This window comes from Hyperolius riggenbachi, chromosome 2 (assembly GCF_040937935.1).
Source record: "Hyperolius riggenbachi isolate aHypRig1 chromosome 2, aHypRig1.pri, whole genome shotgun sequence".
NCBI lineage: Eukaryota > Metazoa > Chordata > Amphibia > Anura > Hyperoliidae > Hyperolius > Hyperolius riggenbachi.
Genome location: NC_090647.1, coordinates 467963363 through 467990894, shown reverse-complemented (window position 1 = coordinate 467990894; position 27532 = coordinate 467963363). Strand labels below are relative to the sequence as shown.

Below are 27532 nucleotides of genomic sequence, written 5' to 3'. Positions count from 1 at the left end.
AGAAATAAGATTATTTTCTACTATGAAGTCATGTATAGTATCTCTTAGTAACCCCTCAAATAGTTTCCATACAACTGATGTTAAGCTTACAGGTCTATAATTTCCTGGATCTGATTTTTTGCCCTTCTTAAATAATGGGAAAACATGGGCTGTACGCCAATCCACTGGGACTCTGCCAGTTGCAAGAGAGTCACAAAAGATAAGATAAAGGGGTTTATCTATAACTGAACTTAATTCCCTTAGGACCCGAGGATGCATGCCATCCGGGCCAGGTGCCTTGTCTATTTTTAATTTATTTAGTCTTGCCTTCACTTCTTCCTGTGTTAAGTATTTAATATTACAGTTAGAAGATTGAGACTCTTCCGCCTCTGTAGTAATCTGATCCGGATAGCGTAAAAATGGTCGGATATCCGGGTTAACCCGGATATCCGGATTCCGGATGAGCATCACTATAATACAGCTAGTGGAGTCAGAGTGAGGTCTGAACACCTGGTCTGTAGAAGTGGGACTGTTGACAGGGTATTGAAGAAAAAGTCTTTGGCTTTGGAATAGTGGTTATACCACAGTAATGCGAAATATAGAGTTATTTTATAGCCAGTATATTATTGCACATTTATAGCAGTCGCTATCATCATGCATATCTCCTCACTGTTACCTATATTCCCCATAACCACAGTATTAATGACATATGGCCTCCACATCTACTGCATACTTCTGAGCCAGACTCAAATGATTGTAGATTTTCAGGATCAGCACAACAGCCAGACAAGTAGCAGTTTTTTTTAACGTATCCTCTGAAGAGGGAGGGTTTTTTGTTTTTGTTTGTTTTTTTGTTTTTCTCTGTGCAAATCTCCCATTCACTTCCCCCAGGTTTTGCAGTAGCCCCCTCCCTAGGACCATAGCCAATGAAAGAAAATAGTTTGTAATAGTTGGAAGTAAGCCAAAGAAGAAGAAACTTGCAATAAGCTGCAATCAAATACATCTGCACTCCATACACACAGGAATAATGTGATTGGCCACCAGATCAGGCTCGGCCCCTTGCATAAACAGAGAAAGTAGTGGGGAAATTAGTACAGAAAGAGAAACAGCTAGGACTAAGCTAGTAGAGGGAGATTGCTACCAGAGCTGCCAGATAGAAGCTGGACTACTTCCCATATGGTCTTTTTGGCCCCACTAAGCATTAGGAACAGAAAAAGAGGACTTCTTACATGAGTTTCTCAGCTTCACTACTTCCCATGTGGTCTTTTTGGCCCCACTAGGCATCAGGAACAGAAAAAGAAGACTTCTTACATGAGGTTCCCAGCTTCCCTAAGCATCAAGGATGGAGAAAAGATGGGAGAGAAAGAAAGAGAGAGAGAGACTGCCCAAAACTGCAGTCAAGTGGGAAGATACACTAACCACCAGGGACTCAGAAACTAGAGGTAGGATGCCAGAGACTTTGTGGCATTGCCTGTATCTAGCCACATCCACCAATGACTCTGCCGTCTACTCTTGCATATCCACCCCTATCCAGCTAACAATTATGCAACCTCCCCTGCATTTGCCCGTACCCCGCCAAGATTGTGTGGCCATAATTTCATGTCTGCCCGATGCATCCTAGAACAATATTTCTCAACTCAGTCCTCAAGTACCCCCAGCAGTGCATTTTTTTTGCAGAAAAACATTCATAGGTGAGGTAATTAGTGTCTAAGCAGAGCTCATTAACTACCTCTGTGGACCTCCACAGAACATGCACTGTTGGGGGTACTTGAAGACTGAGCAGAGAAACCGTCCTAAGAAGATGCAATGTAAGTCATGATGGGTTCCTTTACGAGAAGCTTGACAGGTACCCCAACACCACCCAACACACACACGCACGCACACACACACACACACACACACACACACACACACACACACGCACGCACGCACGCACGCACGCACGCACGCACACGCACGCATGCACGCACACACACACACGCACACACACTCTATCCAGAGAGCTGCCCAATCGACAATAAGTTAAGTAATTATTGGCCCTTACAAATGTATGTAGCTTGAAAATGGACTAATCAAATTATATGATTGGTAAATGTTTTAACCACATAAAGATTTGTATAAATATTTATCGATTTGGAATTACATGCATCTCATTAATAATTCACAATGAGAATCAGGAATTCTCAGGCCAGTTGTGGACCCCAACAGGAGCAATTGCAGCGCTGATTGGAAAAGTGCAACTAATATTCACATCACAAAGACTGCAGTATAGGCTCTGATGACATGAATATACTGTAGGCAGGACAGACGTGATTAATAAGTCGAAGTATTTTATGTTGTAACTGTGCTGAGACAAGAAACTAATAAGACTGTTTATAATAGCCTTCATGTATATGGAAATGCCCAACTGACCTTCTGTGATTAGGTTTAAATTGCCCCCCATTACTGCCGCTAGAAGAGTCTGTTAATTCTATTGGTGAGAACATAAAGACCTTTGCGGAAATCAGCAGTCATACTGATGTTACTGGCTGGTTCTGGAAATGTCATTGCTGTCCTGGAACACCCATATACAATGACTGATCACTGCTGAGGGAGATGTTAGCAAGCTAAGACTTGTACCGTCACATGGCCAAGTGCAACCTTTACCTACAGTCTCTCCTCTAGCTCAAAGTCATACATAAGTAACCGCATTTAAAAGTGAATTTTACTAATGCCCAGTTAAAGCATTACTACTGAAATATTAAACAATGCACTTGTACTGAAAAAAATATAATAATAATTTAAGAGACTTTATAAAAGGCAGCACAGTGGAATAGTGGATAGTGTTCTTGCCTTGCAGTGCTAGTGTCCTCGGTTTATGTCTGGGCCAGGACACTATCTACATGAACAGTGACATAACTATGGACTCTGTAGACTGCTGTGAAATATGTCAGTTATATATATACACACAAGAAATAATAATAATAATAATATCACAAAGGAGAGATGTTGCAGGAGAAGTTGAACTACAGCTTCATACAAACTAACAAAATGATGTAATTCTGTAATCCTGGGCATACACGGTGCAATTCTGCGCTGGAATCGAGCCACTGGCTCGATGCTGGTGCGTCCCCGCTCGTCCGCGCGGGTGCGTGGATCGATTCCCGCTCGTCCCCGCGGGCATTTTCTTATCAGCCACTCGTTTCTTCCATTGTCCGCACGCAGGGATCAAGCGCAGAATCGATCCGCTGCAGTGATCGGACAGGTTGAATATTATCGATCGAGCCATCAGCGGCTCGATTGATAACACCTATCGTGCCGTGTATGCCCAGCATAATAATAAATACTAGATATTATATACTGTCTCAAACCTATAACAAATCTTATGTAAGAGTTGGCTAATATCCTGGTCTTAGTTTCATATGCATAAGGGCCCATTTCCACTATCGCGAATTCGCATGCGTTTGCCGCATGCAAATTCGCATAGCCAATACAAGTGGATGGGACTGTTTCCACTTGTCAGAATTTCTGAGCGTTTTCATCTGCGTGAAAAATTTGTATGGCAGAGCCATCAGAATTTGCATACCGCTATGCGGTTGTATGCAAATCTTCATGTGCATTCGCACGAAAATTCGCAATGAATCAATGGAAAGCACACAGGCACTGCCATGGTTAAATTCACATACAGTGTCATTCATTCGAATTCGCGTGCGAATTCGCATGAAACTTCGCATACAACTGCATGCGAAATTCGCATCCGCATGCAAATTTTTACCGCGGCGATTTGCACCGCACAAGTGGAAACGGGTCCTAGCAGTTGAAGTCAGTGAGTTAAACATAAGTCAAGGGTAAAAACTACCTTTGAACTTTTGACCATTTTACAATGTTTTTCAACCCCCACTTATCTGTTACCTTCACTCATTAGTTTTTCTTGGCCACACAGGATCTCGCCAGGTTTACTTTGAATAACATCTGTATGTTTCTACAAGTGTTTAAAGCAAGGACCCTGGCAGAAACACCTTGTTTCTAAGGCATACAAGTACTGTATTCAGTCAGGTAAATGAATGTATAGATCCTGTACAAGGATGTAACTAAAAATCATGGTGTCCACAGGAAAAATGTGATTCTCCCCAACAGACCACATCCATTTCCATCGCCCCCCATAGTGACTCCCACAGCCTACAGACTCATCTACCAGGGGTCATTTAATATGTTTGGCCAGCAGCGTACGAGAGGAATCGGTGCGGTAGACTTGGGAGCAGGATACAGCTAGTATATGGCTGATCCTGCTGCTGCACAAGTCCCGACCGTGTAAAATACTATTTCCCCCTCCAGGCTGCCATGGATGGTGGGGAATGAAATAATCGCTGGAAGATGAATTATTGTGTTTTAAAAGTAACTTCAGTTCCGTCTTCTCACAGCATCGAAGTTACTCCCTGTGCGCCCAAGTCTCCTGCACTGGATTCACTGTGTTCGGGCCATCATGTTCTTCCCACCTACAGCAAGGTAGGCCACACCAATGCCTAATCTGGAGGAAGGGTGAGCTCCTGTGTTGGAGATAGGGTAAGTAAGTAGCTGGGGTCCTTCACAGTTCTCACCTCCCTGCTGCTCCCCTATAGTTACACCTCTGATCCTGTATAATAAGTGATAACCATGTCTGGTTTCTTTTGTGTGATAGAGTAAGAGTTACTTTTCCTGAGTCAAAGCTATGCATCTAGTATCAGTGCTCTTATTGGAAGTAGCAAATTGGCTCTTATAACAACGCACGGTGGAGAGATGCCCAAGAGTTATAAAAGTTACGTTATAAAACCAACTTGAGGTGAACCAACTCTTATAACTCTTGGGCGCCTCTCCACCATGTGTTGTTCTTACCACGTCCCTCTTTGAGGGGAGTCCTTCCCGGAACCTTTGGTTCCGGGTCCTTTTATGCAGAGTGCGACCAGTACAGGCGGCGACCTGTATCCGTTTGGAGGCTGTATCCTACTAAGGCGCAGTTGATGGTGGCTTCTCTTGCAACCCACCTTTGTGAGTACTTATTCGTTGAAATTGACTCCATTTTGTGAATGTACTACACCATTTGGGCTCCCGGTGTCTCTGTGTTTTTTTCCCCAGGATTTCCTGCCCACTCATGTTGGCTCTTGTAACAGCCAATTAGGCAGCAAAGCTGCTGACTAGAGAGCAATAAATTGTTGGGATTATAATTATATAAAAAAGGGCATACATCTGGGTATGAAGTTAAGAAGACAAACTTCTCTTTTGCAAATATACACATGTGCCTCGTGAGGTTAAGGAATTACATCAGAAGCAGAAGTTCATAGATGGTGAATAGGGGAGTCCTTTTTTTTCAGTAGAGGTGGTAGGCTTGGTGGCAACAGAAGGAGAGGCCATGGATACAAACTCCACAAAATCCCCAAATAGTAATCAAGCTGTCCAGTTATGAATATTTGATGTTATTCAGACCCGTTCATCAAGTTTCATAAACTTGTTTCACAACTGAATCCATTTATCCATGGGGCAATGATGAACTTCCAGTGTCTTGGGATGGTGGCTCTAGGCATGATCACTAATTTTCACAATTAGCACATGGAGAGAAGTGCAGTTTCTGAAGAGTACTTTAGATTTAGCAAAAAGGGCTTCTGTAACATTTATAAAATATGTTTTGAATCCCTGGCAGACATATGTATTACGAGAACAGCAAAAAAAAAGATAGAGAGATGGGCACAGCTGCATAAAAAACCTTTATTGTGGCTGGGTGGACACAGTGGTTACAGCAGTGGGGGGGGAAAAAAGATCTCTGACAGCTGTTTCGCAGAGATTATCTCTGCTTCATCAGAGACTCTCTGATGAAGCAGAGTTAATCTCTGCGAAACAGCTGTCAGACATCTTTTTTTTTCCCCCACTGCTGTAACTACTGTGTCCACCCAGCCACCATAAAGGTTTTTTATGCAGCTGTGCCCATCTCTCTACCTTTTTTTGCTGCAAACGTGGATGTCAATTAGAGCATGCCGTAGGTTAGCCCAGGTGTGGTATTAAACCATCCCTGCTGCATTTTGGTGCCAGTATTCTGTGTTTCTACTTTGACTTATGTATTCAGAGAACATTTCTAAATACAACATCCCTAGTGTAAGTGAGAATGACTAATTGGTTTCTATAAATCTTTTGTCTATTGCAAATACTCCCCTTTTCCTTTGTGTCATTTTTATTAAGAAGTGATTTTACACTCCAAGAAAACACTCTGGTAGATCCACTTCCCAGAGCTTATAGCACAGCATATAAATAATAGGCTTAACACACCTTCTATTGACCTACCATAGCTCTTTTTGAGAGAGGTAATGTTCTTGTCGTTCACAGCATCCAGTTAGATTACATAGTTATATACAGTCATTACATACGTTATCTAGGCTAAAAACGAATATATCCATCAAGTTCAACATCTTTAAGTTTCTCTTTACCTTAATCCAGGGAAGATAAAAAAACAGGGTGATAATTTTCTTCCCAACAAGATCAAAGTATCGTTATTCCATACCTAGTCATTATAGTCATGACTGCCTTTCAATGTAAAAAAAAAAAAAAAAACCAACAACCAAGCCCTTTTTAAAGGGATACTGTAGGGGGGTCGGGGGAAAATGAGTTGAACTTACCCGGGGCTTCTAATGGTCCCCCACAGACATCCTGTGCCCGCGCAGCCACTCACCGATGCTCTGGCCCCGCCTCCAGTTCACTTCTGGAATTTCAGACTTTAAAGTCTGAAAACCACTGCGCCTGCGTTGCCGTGTCCTCGATCCCGCTGATGTCATCAAGAGCGCACAGCGCAGGCCCAGTATGGTCTGTGTCTGCGCAGTACACTCCTGGTGACATCAGCAGGAGCGAGGACACGGCAACGCAGGCGCAGTGGTTTTCTGACTTTAAAGTCAGAAATTCCAGAAGTGAACTGGAGGCGGGGCCGGAGCATCGGTGAGTGGCTGCGCCAACACAGGATGTCTGCGGGGGACCATTAGAAGCCCCGGGTAAGTTCAGCTCATTTTCCCCCGACCCCCCCTACAGTATCCCTTTAAATGCAGATGTGAAATTTGACAAAGTAATTCACTTTGGAAAGATATTCCACATTTTACCCACTCTTACTATCTATGCCTGGGATTAATTTAGCTGACCCTTTGCTTGTTCTAAAACTCAAATTTCCTTCCTTAATGTGGTGCTTAAACCCATATTCCCATTTCAGATGTGGATTCACAAGTTATTTATACAGAAGCGGAAATATACTAGCATTACACGTTTTTATTTAGCTTTTTATGCATCCCAAAGCCTTTATTTTGCTTTGCTGCAGCTTCTTGACTTGTGTACAGTTGTTTAACTTTTTACCAATACTCCCAAGTCTTTGTCCAAAGTCCTCAGCTGTATTGCATATAGTTTATCTGCCGCCATGTCACTGGCATGGCCAAGAAACATGACCTTACACTTATCAACATTAAATGTAATCAGCTGTTTACTTGCCCATATACCGTAATATTTGTCAGGAACCTTCTGTATGTCATACTAAGCACTGATTGTTCTACATAACTTTATATATTATGCAAATATGGCAACATTACTTTCTAGTCCATCTATTAAGTCATTAATAAATATATACACAATATTTAAGAGCATTGGACACAATCCTGACCCTTATGGAATTCCACTGTTAATACCTGCCTGTTTTGAGCATGATCTTCTTACTGCTACTCTTTGCCTTATTTACTGTACTTTGGCCAGTTCTTTACCTGTTTACACAACTCCTTTCCTGGTACTTATGTCATCATTTGTGGGCAACAGTGCCAAACACTTCTGTAGACTCTGTGTAGATCTTATATTGTATATGTACATTTGCATTCACCACTTCATAAGTGTACAGGTTTAAATGATCTAAAAGCAAGAAAAAATTCTATAGAAAGGATTTAAAAAAAAACATTTTTTGGAAGTCCAAAACTGTTGCTTCCATAATATATTACATGAAAGGGAAAAAAGCATGATTTTCAAAATACAGAATTTTACCTGAACTAATAAGAAATTCTCAGCAGCGCTAAAAGTCTCAGATTCTATAAGGCAATTGATGTTAATGTGCACAAAGGCCAAAGATCAGACACATGAATAAAAACAACCTACACAGCACAAAAAGGAAAATTGTCTGCAGGCAGGTCAATGTTATTACTATATCTGTAATATCATGTAACATACTTGATGCATTTTAGTACAGATCCACTTGAAGCTGGTGCTGCCATTCCAGAGATCAAGAATGATCTCTGTAACGTAGCCTATTATTCTTGTTGAATGTCATCCCACCCCCCACCCCACCCCCCGCCTTACAAGCCATTCAACCAGAAAATGACAGATGTACTCTAAAGGGGCCCATACACCTAACGATTTTCCCGCCGATATACAGCAGATTCGATCACTGTGATGAAATTTGCTGTGGAATCGTTGCGCAAACGCTGACAGAACGATCGATTTCCGTCCAAAATCAATCGTTCCCGTCGATTCCCGTCGTCCGATCGTCCGTGCGGAAGATTTTGCTTGATCGCCGGTAGGTCGGGAGTGCGTCGATAGTGGCGTTCGAATGCCGGACGACCGACGCTAGCGGCAATACATTACCTGTTCCGGGCGGCGCGTGTCCCCTGGTCTCCGCCAGCACTTCTCTGTGCTCAGCTCCTCCAGCTTTACTGAACTTCCTGTCCCAGCAGGAAGTTTAAACAGTAGAGCGCTCTCTACTGTTTAAACTTCCCTGGCAGGAAGTTCAGTGAAGCTGGAGGAGCCGAGCATGGAGAAGTGCTGGCGGAGACCAGGGGACATGCGCCGGCCGGAGCAGGTAATGTATGTTGGGGGGGTGGGGGGGGTCAGCACCTCCACAGATTGTGATCGGTTTCATGCTGAAATCGATTCACAATCTGTTTGCAGTAAAGGCAGCCATATGATCCCTCTCTGATCAGATTTGATCAGAGAGGGATCTATCTGTTGGTCGGATCTGATGGCAAATCGACCAGTGTATGGCTACTTTAAGTCATGTAAACTGAATGAACTACAGAGCAGAATAATACACAGGGGTAGAACGCAATACAGACAGGTAATGCTAAGACTTTTAATAACAAGAGACATAAGCCCAAATCAGCATAGGCACAGTAAGGTCGCTACCTGTATGCTGCTGGCACTTCCTCTCCTGCTCGAGTTCTGACTTTCTCCTGGTGTCTTGGCACTGTAGCACAGAGCATCAAATCCCAGAATGCCTCCAACACAGTCTCCAATCAGACACACCTTTAAGAAAAGAAAACAGGAAATTGTCATGCTTACAAACCAACTTTAGCATTGTTATGTTTCTTATGTGGTGTAACATGTGCAGTGCATAGGCATTGCAAGGAATGCAGATTGTCAATAATGTGGAATATACTGAGACGAAACCAAACGGTAATGTTAAGGGTTTGTTTATTTATAATGTGCAAAACCATTCACAAGTGATAATACGAAAACGATAACTGATGTGCTAATACAAGCAAAGCGAACAAATAATACAGTGTGAGATGGTTCCAGTATACACCAGATATATATGGATATATGGATATTGTGTGCACACAACCCCTGAACCTGTTTAACCAAAATAACAATATGTACAATGAAAATGTATATACAAATATACACCAGGCAATGCAATCAAGCATTATACATATATGGCAGCAGGCAATCGGAACGTCAAGCAAAGCAGGAGTCAAATACCAGAGAATCAGGCAATATAATAATCACAACGCAAAGGCACGTCAGGAGATAAAGCAGGGTCACACACAGGTAAACAAGATCAAGATGTAAAGTACAAGGAAACAAGGTACACAGGAAACCAGGGCAGGCTAGCACACAGGCTAAGCAGCAACAATGAACTAGAAACATTTGCTCTGCAGGTGCTGGCTTGTATCCTGTGCAGAGGAGGAGTCAGGTGATTCAGATTTCCTCTCATAGCAATCTGCAGGACAAGCAGTTCTTGAGGTTTGCAGGGGGCAAACTGCTCCTGTCCAGCAGGGGGTTGGACAGGAGGAAACCAGAGTTCTAGAGGGGAATAGGGAACGCGAGGACCTCTGCTGGTGAATAGAGGAAGTTTATGCAACAAATTCATAACGGTATCGCCAGCAGATGTGGATCGTGACAAGCATAGTAAACATTTTCCTAAATCAATCGTGTCAAATAATAATAACAACAAAATAATAATAATACATAAAAGCCCAAATCCAAATCACTGATTACGTTAGCAAAGTTGAGGTATGGCACTAGAAACTGTGGATGACCAGGTAATTCTTGCAAATACAGTAAATAGTTTTAGTCTTATACATTCATTAATTGCCGTATAAATTTAACTTTTGCTTACAACCCCATTTGAGATGTTTTCTCCATTACAGTCAAATTATCATCAGGCCAAATGCTGTTATTTGTTTTTTATTCTTTTGCTGTTTTTTTGCCAGTACCATCTGAAGTGCAGGAATAATGTTTCAACATTTCAATTAACTTTATACAGTTTAGCTGTGCATTTAGTCATTTGTGTAATTTGAATGTTATACACTGTGTTGTAATAAAATAATGCCAGAGTAGTTCAGCAGCAAGCAATATAACTGTAATAAATGGCATATGACAATGTATAATGTTTACATTTCCTACTCTTAAAGCCTGCACAGTAGTTGTATATGGTGGGGTGTACCCTTTTACAAAAGGTACAGATGATAGCAGATGATAACCGTTTTCAAGAATCGAAAGAAAACATTCCCTCCCTTCATGAAAAGGATTAAAAAAGTCTAGAAGTACCTAAATAGGTTTAAGTTAGTCTTCAGGAAAGGTTTATCCCAGGAACACCCTACTCCAGTCCTCGAGTGCCATACCCATGGCAGGGTTTAGGATGGACAGAGAAATGGAGAAATGTGTTCTTTTTAATGAACCACAACTGACGTACCACAGCCCGGCGACCATATGGGCATGAAAACCGCCACGGCCTGCACTCTCGCCATGGTGCGCACCAGTCCAGCACGGCCGTCACTACACAATCAGCTGTTTGCGGTGCGTTACACAGTGAGTTTGGTGTGTCAGTGTGAAGCAGTACTCTAATTACACTCCCTGATTGATGTATACACATGCAAGATGTTTTAAAGCACTTTAGGCCTGCAATTTAGCATTCAGTGTGATTTCTGCCCTTAAAACGCTGCTTTGCATCAAATCCAGATTTTTCCCCGGGACTTTTGGCATCTATCCCACTCATCCATGCCCCCCAGGTGTTAGACCCCTTGAAACATCTTTTCATTTCATCTTTTCATTTCATCTTTTCCCCATTGAAGTCTATTGCGGTTCGCAAAAGTTCACCTGAACCGAACTTTTGCGGAAGTCGGAGGTTCGGGCCATCTCTAGTTATCATTGGTCTGAGCACCTGGAACTATGTGGGCCACGCTCTATGGTGTGCATTACTTCCCCTACCTCTACTTGATATATGATGTCTATTGTTACACATTCTTGACAGTTTCATTGTGGGTTTAAATTAAACACACCCCCACCCTTGCCACCATTAGATATTACCTAGTTTAGCCATGTAGATTTCTGTTTCACTTTAACGCCTTTGTTCTCTCTGTGTTTGTTTGCATAGGCTTCCTCGAGTAATCTGGTTTCCTCCAACATCCCAGAACTATACTAATAATTTAATTGGCTAACTCCCAAATGGCCCTTAGATTACGGTAGGAGCTTTAAGGTGCGTACACACATGCGACTATAGTCGTTTGTAACGATCGTTCCCCGATCTTTACCAACGACGATCGTTACAAAAAACGAACCAACGACTATTAAGGCAAACGACGAACGAGGCAAATCGCTACAAAACAAAGTTCTGTCTTGGCGGATTTTTACCACCGACGATCGTTAGCAAAAGTGGTACATCGTTGGAAACGATCGTTCGTACCAGGCTGGACATGCGCATTTCACTTTTTCTCCAAGGAACTTTACAATTTTATGCGCAGGCGCATTAAGTGCTTTTACGTGGTGTAACGTTCGTTCTAACGATGTGATCGTTACACACTTTTTACAACTAACTTTACTTCGGTCGTTCTTTCGTCAATTAAAAGATCGTTCGTCGTTGACAACGAACGATCGTTGTCGCATGTGTGTACGTAGCATGATTAGACTAGGACTAAAACTCCTATGATTGGTATTAGATTGTGAGCTCCTCCAAGGAACAGTTTATCTGGCCTAAGCATGTAGATGTGTAGACCAGTCAAACAATCCATAATTACCTGAAATCAATTGTTTAAGTGTTCTACCACTTTACATCTGTTTATCCACTTTGAAATGCCCAATCAGATTTTATAGCAGGAAAGATTTTGATTGGTCAGTTCAATAGACCAGTAATAAACCCCAGGGTATTCAAAGATGCTTTAGCAAGTGCTCACTCAGTGTTATGTATTGCAAAAGAAAGCAGAGAAGAGAGCCCCAGCAAAATGTATTCTTGAATCTTCTGTTGGAGTTTCTCAGATTTGACCAATTATCCTCAGAAAAGATACTCACTAGTCAAGAAAATCATTAGAACAATGGAGATGCCCAGTGGGACAATTAGACAGGCTTTTCCTGGGGACCTCTTTGAAGACCAATATCTCTTCAAAAGGGGCAATACAGCAGCAGAGTTAGGCCTCATTTACAGTGGGATGGTGCATTTTGATGCGACGTTAAGGTCGCATAACGTGCCCCTAATGCAACGTATTGAAAGACTATAACTTGGACGTTATAGTACATTCTTTAGCCCTGTGTTTGGTGCGCTGTTTTCGTCGCACAGTGATGGAACGAAAACGGCACATGTGTTACATTAAAAAACAAACATTACTAAGCATGTGCAACACACACAATGCAGCAGATTTATTGCTAAACGCACAGCATGCAGCACTTACTAAATATTGCTACATGTTACACACAACGCAACGTGTGCACTGTGAATGTTGCACAGACTTAATATTGCTGTGCGTTAGTCCACGTTAAAACATTTTCAAACCTGCGACTTTAACATCGCACTGTGAAAGAGGCCAGATAGTAGCCAGGGGTCTTCAACTAAGCTTTTCAAGATTTTAAGAGGACTTTTTAGAATTATGATAGGGACATATATTTCGATATGAATTACATCTTACAATTTTTTTTCTTGTAAATAAATTTCTTTAATCAAACTGATTTTAAAGTGTGTCCTCCTGTACCCATATCCTCATTCGAAACCCCCTGGGAAGGGGTGATATCTGTGATCCCCATGATTATTATCACTGTTATCATTATAAGAGGGAGACATTTAAATTCCAGCATAAGTAATATCACCATACAATAGGGATGGTCAATAAAATAATTTTGAGTTGATGCAGGATTATGCAAATGTTTGCAAATTTATGCAGCTTGAAAATGGACCGATCAAATTTTACCTCAGCAGGATTTGATTGGTTCATGTTCAAGCTGCATAAATTTGCATACAACATTTGCATAATGCTGCATCAACTCGAAATGATTTGCATCTCATTGAGGTAGATGTAATATGGAGCTGATCCCCTTGTCGTTAACATGGATTAAAGGGCTTAATAAGAAGAATGGAAGCTTTCTGACTTCCTCTAGCACATCCCTCCCATCTTGTAGATAATACAGGCTGGGTTTTTTCAGGTGACGGAGCCCCATATTAGCCACCAGCCATTCTGGCAATACCAGCCTGCATGGGGCAAAGGGTTAAAACAGACTTTAGAGCGGCTACACTGACGTTTATGAAAAATTGCTTGCAATGTAAAAAAATAAATCAGTATATAAATATAATTAAATATAATAAAAGAAAGAAATCTTTGCAAAAACACTATTCTAAGATGAATGCTATCTGATCACCTGAGTAGTGCTCATCTGCTTTCGATTTGGTGTTAAACAATGACCTACAGATCTAAAACTACTAATTAAAGCCAATTGGAATCAGATTTAAAAAATAAACAAAACAAAAAACCACATGGTTGCGTTCTACATGTTACATACTTGCCCCTGGAAAAAATTTCACTGCTCCTCCACCTCTGGAATCCGTTAATTCTTCCCCAAAGATTGGTGCCAGTGACATCAAAGATGGCCGCTGACCTTTACATAGTTTTTGGGTCACCAAGCCTCTTCCTGCACATGTGGCAAAGTAACGCTGGAGCATCATCGCTCAGACGGGCAGAGAAAGGGGAGGAGGTGTTCATGCTTGGTGGAGAAGTGGAAGATCAGTGAAAATGATCGCTGCCTCCTCCTCTATCTAACTTATACAACCGGAATGGTCACATTTTTGCAATGGTGATTTAGGGTGCAGAGATGCATCCAAAAGAACGGGATAGGGACAGATAATCAAGGCTCCCATATAGGTAAATGAACAGCTATTAAAAAAAAAAAAAACGATTCCTATTGACTTTAATTACTGTAGGTAAAAAGAACTTCAGCATGATAAAAAGGTGTTTAAGCAAGTTCTTTTTTTATATGGTCAATTAAGCTAATATTTGCTTGACACCGTTGTGTTAAATGACTCATGCAAACTTTTATCCGTATGATTTGATTGCTGTAATTGAATCGAGCCCCATGAGTTCATTTTATCTGATTTGTTAGACATACTCTGTACAACCAACATGTTATGTTTAATTGGTATATACCATATATGTATATATATATATATATATATATATATATATATATATATAGGGCCTTCTCAAAAAATGTGCATATTGTGATAAAGTTCATTACTTTCTGTAATGTACTGATAAACATTAGACTTTCATAAATTTTAGATTCATTACACAAAACTGAAGTAGTTCAAGCCTTTTGTTTTAATATTGATGCTTTTGGCATACAGCTCATGAAAACCCAAAATTCCTATCTCAAAAAATTAGCATATCATGAAAAGGTTCTCTAAACGAGCTATTAACCTAATCATCTGAATCAACTAATTAACTCTAAACACCTGCAAAAGATTCCTGAGGCTTTTAAAAACTCCCAGCCTGGTTCATTACTCAAAACCGCAATCATGGGTAAGACTGCCGGCCTGACTGCTGTCCAGAAGGCCATCATTGACACCCTCAAGCAAGAGGGTAAGACACAGAAAGAAATTTCTGAACGAATAGGCTGTTCCCAGAGTGCTGTATCAAGGCACCTCAGTGGGAAGTCTGTGGGAAGGAAAAAGTGTGGCAGAAAACACTGCACAACGAGAAGAGGTGACCGGACCCTGAGGAAGATTGTGGAGAAGGACCGATTCCAGACCTTGGGGGACCTGCGGAAGCCATGGACTGAGTCTGGAGTAGAAACATCCAGAGCCACCGTGTACAGGCGTGTGCAGGAAATGGGCTACATTCCCCAGGTCAAGCCACTTTTGAACCAGAAAGAGCGGCAGAAGCGCCTGACCTGGGCTACAGAGAAGCAGCACTGGACTGTTGCTCAGTGGTCCAAAGTACTTTTTTCGGATGAAAGCTACTTTTGCATGTCATTCGGAAATCAAGGTGCCAGAGTTTGGAGGAATACTGGGGAGAGGGAAATGCCAAAATGCCTGAAGTCCAGTGTCAGGTACCCACAGTCAGTGATGGTCTGGGGTGCCATGTCAGCTGCTGGTGTTGGTCCACTGTGTTTTATCAAGGGCAAGGTCAATGCAGCTAGCTATCAGGAGATTTTGGAGCACTTCATGCTTCCATCTGCTGAAAAGCTTTATGAAGATAAAGATTTCCTTTTTAAGCACGACCTGGCACCTGCTCACAGTGCCAAAACCACTGGTAAATGGTTTACTGACCATGGTATTACTGTGCTCAATTGGCCTGCCAACTCTCCTGACCTGAACCCCATAGAGAATCTGTGAGATATTGTGAAGAGAAAGTTGAGAGATGCAAGACCCAACACTCTGAATGAGCTTAAGGCCGCTATCGAATGCATCCTGGGCCTCCATAAAACCTAAGCAGTGCCACAGGCTGATTGCCTCCATGCCACGCCGCATTGAAGCAGTCATTTCAGCAAAAGGATTCCCGACCAAGTATTGAGTGCATAACTGAACATAATTATTTGAAGGTTGACTTTTTTTGTTTTAAAAACACTTTTCTTTTATTGGTCGGATGAAATATGCTAATTTTTTGAGATAGGAATTTTGGGTTTTCATGAGCTGTATGCCAAAATCATCAATATTAAAACAATAAAAGGCTTGAACTACTTCAGTTGTGTGTAATGAATCTAAAATATATGAAAGTCTAATGCAGTGGTTCCCAACCTTTTCCAGGTCGTGACACATCACGACAAACATTCAGATATCCGGGACACGTCACATCATGCCAAACATTCAGATATACATGACACGTCCCGTATGATAGAAAAGAGGGGCTCAGTAACAATCTGATGATGCTGCAGGCACAATGAGGGGCTCAGTAACAATCTGCTGATACTGCAGGCACAATGAGGGGCTCAGCAACAATGTGCTGATGCAGCAGGCACAATGAGGGGCTCAGTAACAATGTGCTGATGCTGCAGGCACAATGAGGGGCTCAGTAACAATGTGCTGATGCTGCAGGCACAATGAGGGGCTCAGTAACAATCTGCTGATGCTGCAGGCACAATGAGGGGCTCAGTAACAATCTGCGGATGCTGCAGGCACAATGAGGGGCTCAGTAACAATCTGCTGATACTGCAGGCACAATGAGGGGTTCAGTAACAATGTGCTGATGCTGCAGGCACAATGAGGGGCTCAGTAACAATCTGCTGATGCTGCAGGTACAATGAGGGGCTCAGTAACAATCTGCTGGTGCTGCAGGCACAATAAGGGGCTCAGTGACAATATGCTGATGCTGCAGGCACAATGAGGGGCTTAGTGACAATCTGCTGGTGCCGCAGGCACAATGAGGGGCTCAGTGACAATCTGCTGGTGCTGCAGGCACAATGAGGGGCTCAGTGACAATATGCTGGTGCTGCAGGCACAATGAGGGGCTTAGTGACAATCTGCTGGTGCTGCAGGCACAATGAGGGGCTCAGTGACAATCTGCTGGTGCTGCAGGCACAATGAGGGGCTCAGTGACAATCTGCTGGTGCTGCAGGCACAACGAGGGGCTCAGTGACAATCTGCTGGTGCTGCAGGCACAACGAGGGGCTCAGTGACAATCTGCTGGTGCTGCAGGCACAACGAGGGGCTCAGTGACAATCTGCTGGTGCTGCAGGCACAACGAGGGGCTCAGTGGCAATCTGCTGGTGCTGCAGGCACAACGAGGGGCTCAGTGACAATCTGCTGGTGCTGCAGGTACAATGCGGGGCTCAGTAACAATCTGCTGATGCTGCAGGCACAATGAGGGGCTCAGAAACAATCTGCTGATGCTGCAGTGCCCCAGTATAGCTAGTATAGTGCCCCAGTATAGTGCCCAAGTATAGCCAGAATAGTGCCCCAGTATAGCCAGAATAGTGCCCCAGTATAGCCAGTATAGTGCCCCAGTATAGTGCCCCAGTATAGCCAGTATAGGGCTCCAGTATAGCCAGTATAGTGCTCCAGTATAGCCAGTATAGTGCCCCAGGATAGCCAGTATAGTGCCCCAGGACAGCTAGTATAGTGCCCCAGTATATTGCCCCAGGATAGCTAGTATAGTGCCCCAGGATAGCTAGTATAGTGCCCCAGGATAGCCAGTATAGTGCCCCAGGATAGCCAGTATAGTGCCCCAGGATAGCTAGTATAGTGCCCCAGTATAGTGCCCAAGTATAGCCAGAATAGTGCCCCAGTATAGCCAGAATAGTGCCCCAGTATAGCCAGTATAGTGCCCCAGTATAGTGCCCCAGTATAGCCAGTATAGTGCTCCAGTATAGCCAGTATAGTGCCCCAGGATAGCCAGTATAGTGCCCCAGGACAGCTAGTATAGTGCCCCAGTATAGCCAGTATATTGCCCCAGGATAGCTAGTATAGTGCCCCAGTATAGCCAGTATAGTGCCCCAGGATAGCTAATATAGTGCCCCAGTATAGCTCCCCAGGAAGGGAAGAGGACAATCCTGCGGCCGTCCTGCGGACCACAGGCAGGTTGGGGATCCCCGCCCTAACTCACCCCTCCATAGCCACCACTCCGCCCCTTCTTCTCCTCCCTGAGCCACTCATTCGCACTGTGGCTCCGTCCTCGATGCGCTGTCTCCGCCCTCTGCCTGTAGTTAGTGTACATCTACAAGAAAATGGCCGCCGCATGTCTGCAAATGTGAACGGCGGCGGCCATTTTCTTGTAGCCCTGAGAAGGGCGATCTGCGGGGGAGACGAGCAGGAGGAGCAGAGAGCGGCGACACATAACTGGGCACACCGGTTGGGAACCTCTGGTCTAATGTTTATCAGTACATTACAGAAAATAATTAACTTTATCACAATATGCTAATTTTTTTAGAAGGACCTGTATATATGTGTATATATATGTGTATATATATATATATATATATATATATATATACATACATACAGGGAGTACAGAATTATTAAGCAAACGAGTATTTTGACCACATCATCCTCTTTATGCATGTTGTCTTACTCCAAGCTGTATAGGCTCGAAAGCCTACTACCAAGCATATTAGGTGATGTGCATCTCTGTAATGAGAAGGGGTGTGGTTTAATGACATCAACACCCTATATCAGGTGTGCATAATTATTAGGCAACTTCCTTTCCTTTGGCAAAATGGGTCAAAGGAAGGACTTGACAGGCTCAGAAAAGTCAAAAATAGTGAGATATCTTGCAGAGGGATGCAGCACTCTTAAAATTGCAAAGCTTCTGAAGCGTGATCATCGAACAATCAAGCGTTTCATTCAAAATAGTCAACAGGGTCGCAAGAAGCGTGTGGAAAAACCAAGGCGCAAAATAACTGCTCATGAACTGAGAAAAATCAAACGTGCAGCTGCCAAGATGCCACTTGCCACCAGTTTGGCCATATTTCAGAGCTGCAACATCACTGGAGTGCCCAAAAGCACAAGGTGTGCAATACTCAGAGACATGGCCAAGGTAAGAAAGGCTGAAAGACGACCACCACTGAACAAGACACACAAGCTGAAACGTCAAGACTGGGCCAAGAAATATCTCAAGACTGATTTTTATAAGGTTTTATGGACTGATGAAATGAGAGTGAGTCTTGATGGGCCAGATGGATGGGCCCGTGGCTGGATTGGTAAAGGGCAGAGAGCTCCAGTCCGACTCAGATGCCAGCAAGGTGGAGGTGGAGTACTGGTTTGGGCTGGTATCATCAAAGATGCGCTTGTGGGGCCTTTTCGGGTTGAGGATGGAGTCAAGCTCAACTCCCAGTCCTACTGCCATTTTCTGGAAGACACCTTCTTCAAGCAGTGGTACAGGAAGAAGTCTGCATCCTTCAAGAAAAACATGATTTTCATGCAGGACAATGCTCCATCACACGCGACCAAGTACTCCACAGCGTGGCTGGCAAGAAAGGGTATAAAAGAAGAAAAACTAATGACATGGCCTCCTTGTTCACCTGATCTGAACCCCATTGAGAACCTGTAGTCCATCATAAAATGTGAGATTTACAAGGAGGGAAAACAGTACACCTCTCTGAACAGTGTCTGGGAGGCTGTGGTTGCTGCTGCACGCAATGTTGATGGTGAACAGATCAAAACACTGACAGAATCCATGGATGACAGGCTTTTCAGTGTCCTTGCAAAGAAAGGTGGCTATTTTGGTCACTGATTTGTTTTTGTTTTGTTTTTGAATGTCAGAAATGTATATTTGTGAATGTTGAGATGTTATATTGGTTTCACTGGTAAAAATAAATAATTGAAATGGATATATTTTTGTTTTTTGTTAAGTTGCCTAATAATTATGCACAGTAATAGTCACCTGCACACACAGATATCCCCCTAAAATAGCTAAAACTAAAAACAAACTAAAAATTATTTTCAAAAATATTCAGCTTTGATATTAATTAGTTTTTTTGTGCAACCTTGTTAATTGTCATGATTTTCCTGTATAAATAGTTTTTTGTTACAATAAAAAATGTCAGTTAAATATATCCTATAGGAGTCCCACACAGTGATATTTGAGAATTGAAATGAAGTTTATTGGATTTACAGAAAGTGTTCAATAATTGTTTAAATAAAATTAGGCAGGTGCATAAATGTGTCATTTTATTGATTCCAAAACCTTTAGAACTAATTATTGGAACTCAAATTGGCTTAGTAAGCTCAATCCAATTATGAGAAAGAGTATTTAAGGGGGTCAATTGTAAGTTTCCCCCCTCTTTTAATTTTCTCTGAAGAGTAGCAACATGGGGGTCTCAAAACAACTCTCAAATGACCTGAAGACAAAGATTGTTCACCATTATGATTTAGGGGAAGGATACAGAAAGCTGTCTCAGAGATTTCAGCTGTAGGTTTCCACAATTTGGAACATATTGAGGAAATTGAAGACCACAGGCTCAATTTAAGTTAACGCTCGAAGTGGCAGACAAAGAAAAATCTCATATAAACAGAAGCGACGAATGGTGATAACAGTCAGAGTCAACCCACAGACCAGCACCAAAGACCTACAACATCATCTTGCTGCAGATGGAGTTACTGTGCATCGTTCAACTATTCGGCACACTTTGCACAAGGAGATGCTGAATGCAAGAGTGATGCAGAGGAAAAGTTTTCTCCACCCACAGCACAAACAGAGCGGCTTGAGGTATGCTAAAGTACATTTGGACAAGCCAGCTTCATTTTGGAATAAGTTGCTGTGAACTGATGAAACTAAAATTGTGTTATTTGGGAATAACAAGGGGCGTTATGCATGGAGGAAAAACAACACAGCATTCTACGAAAAACCTGCTACCTACAGTAAAATATGGTGGTGGTTGCATCATGCTGTGGGGCTGTGTGGCCAGTGCAGGGACTGGGAATCTTGTCAAAGTTAAGGGACACATGGATTCCACTCATTATCAGCCGATTCTGGAGACCAACATCCAGGAATCAGTGACAAAGCTGAAGCTGTGCCGAGGCTGGATCTTTCAACAAGACAACGACCCTAAACACTGCTCAAATTCCACTAAGGCTTTCATGCAGAGGAACAAGTACAACGTTCTGGAATGGTCATCTCAGTCCCCAGACCTGAATAAAATTGAAAATCTGTGGTGTGAGTTAAAAAGAGCTGTCCATGCTCACAAGCCAAAAACCTGAATGAACTAGAGATGTTTTGTAAAGAGGAATGGTTCAAGATTTTATTTTTTTGTCACAAGTTAGCGGAAATTGATTTTAATTGTTTTTTTTCACAAAGTGTCATTTTCCGCTAACTTGTGAAAAAAAATAAAATCATCTATGAACTCACCATATTCCTAACGGAATACCTTTGGGTGTCTTCTTTCTAAAATGGGGTCACTTGTGGGGTTCCTATACTGCCCTGGCATTGTAGGGGCCCTAAACCGTGAGGAGTAGTTTTGAAACCAAATGTCGCAAAATGACCTGTGAAATCCTAAAGGTACTCATTGGACTTTGGGCCCCTTAGCGCACTTAGGGTGCAAAAAAGTGCCACACATGTGGTACCGCCGTACTCAGGAGAAGTAGTATAATGTGTTTTGTGGTGTATTTTTACACATACAGATGCTGGGTTTGAAGAAATATCTCTGTAAATGACAATTATTTGATTTTTGTTTACACACAATTGTCCATGTACAGAGAGATTTCTCCCACCCAGCATAGGTATGTGTAAAAATACACCCCAAAACACATTATACTACTACTTCTGAGTACGGCGATACCACATGTGTGACACTTTTTTGCAACCTAGGAGCGCTAAGGGGCCTAACGTCCTATTCACTGGTCATTTTGAGGCATTTGGATTCTAGACTACTCATCACGGTTTAGGGCCCCTAAAATGCCAGGGCAGTATAGGAACCCCACAAGTGACCCCATTTTAGAAAGAAGACACCCCAAGGTATTCTGTTAGGAGTATGATGAGTTCATAGAAGATTTTTTTTTTGTCACAAGTTAGCGGAAAATGACACTTTGTGAAAAAAAAAACAATACATATCAATTTCCGCTAACTTGTGACAAAAAATAAAATCTTCTATGAACTCATCATACACCTAACAGAATACCTTGGGGTATTATAAAAATCCAATTTCCGCTAACTTTTGACAAAAAATAAAAGTTTCTATGAACTCGTCATACACCTAACAGAATGCCTTGGGGTGTCTTTTTTCTAAAATGGGGTCACTTGTGGGGTTCCTATACTGCCCTGGCATTTTACGGGCCCAAAACGTGAGTAGTCTGGAAACCAAATTTCTCAAAATGACTGTTCAGGGGTATAAGCATATGCAAATTTTGATGACAGGTGGTCTATGAGGGGGCACATTTTGTGGAACTGGTCATAAGCAGGGTGGCCTCTTAGATGACAGGTTGTATTGGGCCTGATCTGATGGATAGGAGTGCTAGGGGGGTGACAGGAGGTGATTGATGGGTGTCTCAGGGGGTGGTTAGAGGGGAAAATAGATGCAATCACTGCACTGGGGAGGTGATCGGAAGGGGGTCTGAGGGGGATCTGAGGGTTTGGCCGAGTGATCAGGAACCCCGCACGGGGAAAATTAGGGCCTGATCTGATGGGTAGGTGTGCTAGGGGGTGACAGGTGATGACAGGAGGTGATTGATGGGTGTCTCAAGGTGTGATTAGAGGGGGGAAATAGATGCAAGCAATGCACTGGCGAGGTGATCAGGGCTTGGGTCTGAGGGCAATCTGAGCGTGTGGGCGGGTGATTGGGTGCCCTAGGGGCAGATTAGGGTCTAATCTGATGGGTAACAGTGACAGGTGGTGATAGGGGGTGATTAATGGGTGATTGATGGTTAATTAGTGCGTGTTTAGAGGAGAGAACAGATGTAAACACTGCACTTGGGAGGTGATCTGATGTCGGATCTGCGGGCGATCTATTGGTGTGGGTGGGTGATCAGATTGCCCGCAAGGGGCAGGTTAGGGGCTGATTGATGGGTGGCAGTGACAGGGGGTGATTGATGGGTGGCAGTGACAGGGGGTGAAAGATGGGTGGCAGTGATATTGTTTTGTCACAAGTTAGCGGAAATTGATTTTAATAGTTTTTTTTTCACAAAGTGTCATTTTCCGCTAACTTGTGAAAAAAAATAAAACCTTCTATGAACTCACCATATTCCTAACGGAATGCCTTTGGGTGTCTTCTTTCTAAAATGGGGTCATTTGTGGGGTTCCTATACTGCCCTGGAATTTTAGGGGCCCTAAACCGTGAGGAGTAGTCTTGAAACCAAATGTCGCAAAATGACCTGTGAAATCCTAAAGGTACTCATTGGACTTTGGGCCCCTTAGCGCACTTAGGGTGCAAAAAAGTGCCACACATGTGGTACCGCTGTACTCAGGAGAAGTAGTATAATGTGTTTTGTGGTGTATTTCTACACATACAGATGCTGGGTTTGAAGAAATATCTCTGTAAATGACAATTATTTGATTTTTGTTTACACACAATTGTCCATGTACAGAGAGATTTCTCCCACCCAGCATGGGTATGTGTAAAAATACACCCCAAAACACATTATACTACTACTTCTGAGTACGGCGATACCACATGTGTGACACTTTTTTGCAACCTAGGAGCGCTAAGGGGCCTAACGTCCTATTCACAGGTCATTTTGAGGCATTTGGATTCTAGACTACTCATCACGGTTTAGGGCCCCTAAAATGCCAGGGCAGTATAGGAACCCCACAAGTGACCCCATTTTAGAAAGAAGACACCCCAAGGTATTCTGTTAGGCATATGATGAGTTCATAGAAGATTTTTTTTTTGTCACAAGTTAGCGGAAAATAACACTTTGTGAAAAAAAAAAAAACAATACATATCAATTTCCGCTAACTTGTGACAAAAAATAAAATCTTCTATGAACTCATCATACACCTAACAGAATACCTTGGGGTGTCTTCTTTCTAAAATGGGGTCACTTGTGGGGTTCCTATACTGCCCTGGCATTTTAGGGGCCCTAAACCGTGAGGAGTAGTCTTGAAACCAAATGTCGCAAAATGACCTGTGAAATCCTAAAGGTACTCATTGGACTTTGGGCCCCTTAGCGCACTTAGGGTGCAAAAAAGTGCCACACATGTGGTACCGCCGTACTCAGGAGAAGTAGTATAATGTGTTTTGTGGTGTATTTTTACACATACAGATGCTGGGTTTGAAGAAATATCTCTGTAAATGACAATTATTTAATTTTTGTTTACACACAATTGTCCATGTACAGAGAGATTTCTCCCACCCAGCATGGGTATGTGTAAAAATACACCCCAAAACACATTATACTACTACTTCTGAGTACGGCGATACCACATGTGTGACACTTTTTTGCAACCTAGGAGCGCTAAGGGGCCTAACGTCCTATTCACAGGTCATTTTGAGGCATTTGGATTCTAGACTACTCATCACGGTTTAGGGCCCCTAAAATGCCAGGGCAGTATAGGAACCCCACAAGTGACCCCATTTTAGAAAGAAGACACCCCAAGGTATTCTGTTAGGTGTATGGTGAGTTCATAGAAGATTTTATTTTTTGTCACAAGTTAGTGAAAATTGACACTTTGTGAAAAAAACAATAAAAATCCAATTTCCGCTAACTTTTGACAAAAAATAAAAGTTTCTATGAACTCGTCATACACCTAACAGAATGCCTTGGGGTGTCTTTTTTCTAAAATGGGGTCACTTGTGGGGTTCCTATACTGCCCTGGCATTTTACGGGCCCAAAACGTGAGTAGTCTGGAAACCAAATTTCTCAAAATGACTGTTCAGGGGTATAAGCATCTGCAAATTTTGATGACAGGTGGTCTATGAGGGGGCAAATTTTGTGGAACTGGTCATAAGCAGGGTGGCCTCTTAGATGACAGGTTGTATTGGGCCTGATCTGATGGATAGGAGTGCTAGGGGGGTGACAGGAGGTGATTGATGGGTGTCTCAGGGGGTGGTTAGAGGGGAAAATAGATGCAATCACTGCACTGGGGAGGTGATCGGAAGGGGGTCTGAGGGGGATCTGAGGGTTTGGCCGAGTGATCAGGAACCCCACACGGGGCAAATTAGGGCCTGATCTGATGGGTAGGTGTGCTAGGGGGTGACAGGTGATGACAGGAGGTGATTGATGGGTGTCTCAAGGTGTGATTAGAGGGGGGAAATAGATGCAAGCAATGCACTGGCGAGGTGATCAGGGCTGGGGTCTGAGGGCGATCTGAGCGTGTGGGCGGGTGATTGGGTGCCCTAGGGGCAGATTAGGGTCTAATCTGATGGGTAACAGTGACAGGTGGTGATAGGGGGTGATTGATGGGTGATTGATGGGTAATTAGTGGGTGTTTAGAGGAGAGAACAGATGTAAACACTGCACTTGGGAGGTGATCTGATGTCGGATCTGCGGGCGATCTATTGGTGTTGGTGGGTGATCAGATTGCCTGCAAGGGGCAGGTTAGGGGCTGATTGATGGGTGGCAGTGACAGGGGGTGATTGATGGGTGGCAGTGACAGGGGGTGATTGATGGGTGGCAGTGACAGGGGGTGATTGATGGGTGATTGATAGGTGATTGTCAGGTGATCAGTGGGTTATTACAGGGAAGAACAGATGTAACTAATGCACTGGCGAATTGATAAGGGGGGGTCTGAGGGCAATCTGAGCGTGTGGGCGGGTGATTGGGTGCCCGCAAGGGGCAGATTAGGGTCTAATCTGATGGGTAACAGTGACAGGTGGTGATAGGGGGTGATTGATGGGTGATTGATGAGTAATTAGTGGGTGTTTAGGGTAGAGAACAGATGTAAACACTGCACTTGGGAGGTGATCTGATGTCGGATCTGCGGGCGATCTATTGGTGTGGGTGGGTGATCAGATTGCCCGCAAGGGGCAGGTTAGGGGCTGATTGATGGGTGGCAGTGACAGAAGGTGATTGACGGGTGATTGACAGGTGATTAGGGGGGATAGATGCATACAGTTCACAGGGGGGGGGGGGTCTGGGGAGAATCAGAGGGGTGGGGGGTGATCAGGAGGGAGCAGGGGGCAGTTTAGGGTTAAAAAAAAAATAGCGTTGACAGATAGTGACAGGGAGTGATTGATGGGTGATTAGGGGGGTGATTGGGTGCAAACAGTGGTCTGGGGGGTGGGCAGGGGGGGTCTGAGGGGTGCTGTGGGCGATCAGGGGGCAGGGGGGGGAAATCAGTGTGCTTGGTGCAGACTAGGGTGGCTGCAGCCTGCCCTGGTGATCCCTCAGACACTGGGACCACCAGGGCAGGAGGCAGCCAGTATAATAGGCTTTGTATACATTACAAAGCCTATCATACTCTTTACATGCGGCGATCCGGGTGCAAGTAACCCGCCGGCGCTTCCGAATGGCCGGCGGGTTACAGCGTGAGGGGGCGGAGCCAGTCGCCGGCGGCTGATCGCGTCACGAATGACGCGATTGCCGCATTACCACGCCCGCAGCCGTCCCCGCCGATGGGCGTATTGCGGTCGTTTAGGCCCGGACTTTGCCGCCGCCCATCGGCTGGGGGCGGTCCTCAAGTGGTTAACAAGGACACACACCTATTGCCTAATTCCTGACTCGACTCACCCATGTGAGGAGGAGTCAGGAAATAATGGTGCCTTCTTGTGCCTGGTAATGCAGGCGCCTCATAGATAATAATGCTATCCTTGTATCTGCTGGTGCCAGCTGTGCAATTCTGGCGGATAGAAAGAAATAGCGGTTTCAAATAGTGCCACGGGTTCAGTTAGCTGATACAACTCTTTAATTAGTGGCAAAAAATAGCTTCTTCAAATAATGTTGTGGGTTTAATTAGCTGCAACATGAATTTAATGAATGGTGATTCTTCTAAATAGTGGTTTTATGGACTAAAATAGCATTTTTGGCAAATTTACCGATATTATACTCTTGCAGTGCTAATGATGATCTGATAGAAAGGGGGTAGATCTGCACCAACCACAAGACGTTTATAGTGTGCTAGGATTGTCCCTACAAAAACAGCAAACAGAAGGAACTCCAAAAAGGAAAACATGGTCCAATTTTACAGTACCACTATGTATGGTATATTTACAATATTTTAGTGGGTATTACAAAAATTCAATAACATGATCAAAGGATTAAAATTGGTACACAATCTCCAACCTGCATAATAAACATGTTAATTCATTCACAAAGTAAATTTGTGTAATTCATAAATACAGAGATTCTGATGGCAAAGAAAAATGTTAACTTAAAAATTCATATCATGGTACATATAAAGTCATATAATCAGACAGTTCCCAGGGAAACCGCTCTCTCCTGCCTCGTCACAGCAGCAGCGCCGGGCGCGCTGCTGTGATACACGGCGAGCAGAGCAGAGCGAGAGGGGCACCCGCAGTAGAGGAAGCGGCCGCCGGCTAAAGAGGTAATAGCAGCGGTGGCCGCGGAGGGAGCTGCGGGCGGACGGGGATCACTAAACTGGGCACTATACTGGCTAAGCTGGGCACTATACTTGCTATACTGGATACTTTACTGACTATACTGGGCATTATACTGGCTAAACTGGGCACTATACTTGCTATACTGGACACTTTACTGGCTATACTGGGCAGTTTACTAGCTATACTGGGC

General features: G+C 43.4%; 1 protein-coding gene across 12 annotated transcripts in view; it reads right to left on the bottom strand.

The window, feature by feature from the left end:
- PITPNM3 (PITPNM family member 3) overlaps window positions 1-27532 on the bottom strand; it is a 913937-nt gene that overhangs the window by 172013 nt on the left and 714392 nt on the right. For all 12 annotated transcript variants that reach the window (XM_068270198.1, XM_068270206.1, XM_068270199.1 and 9 more), the window contains one exon: window positions 9121-9240. In XM_068270198.1, coding sequence (XP_068126299.1) covers window positions 9121-9240 — 120 coding nt within the window. The remainder of the gene's footprint in view (window positions 1-9120; window positions 9241-27532) is intronic.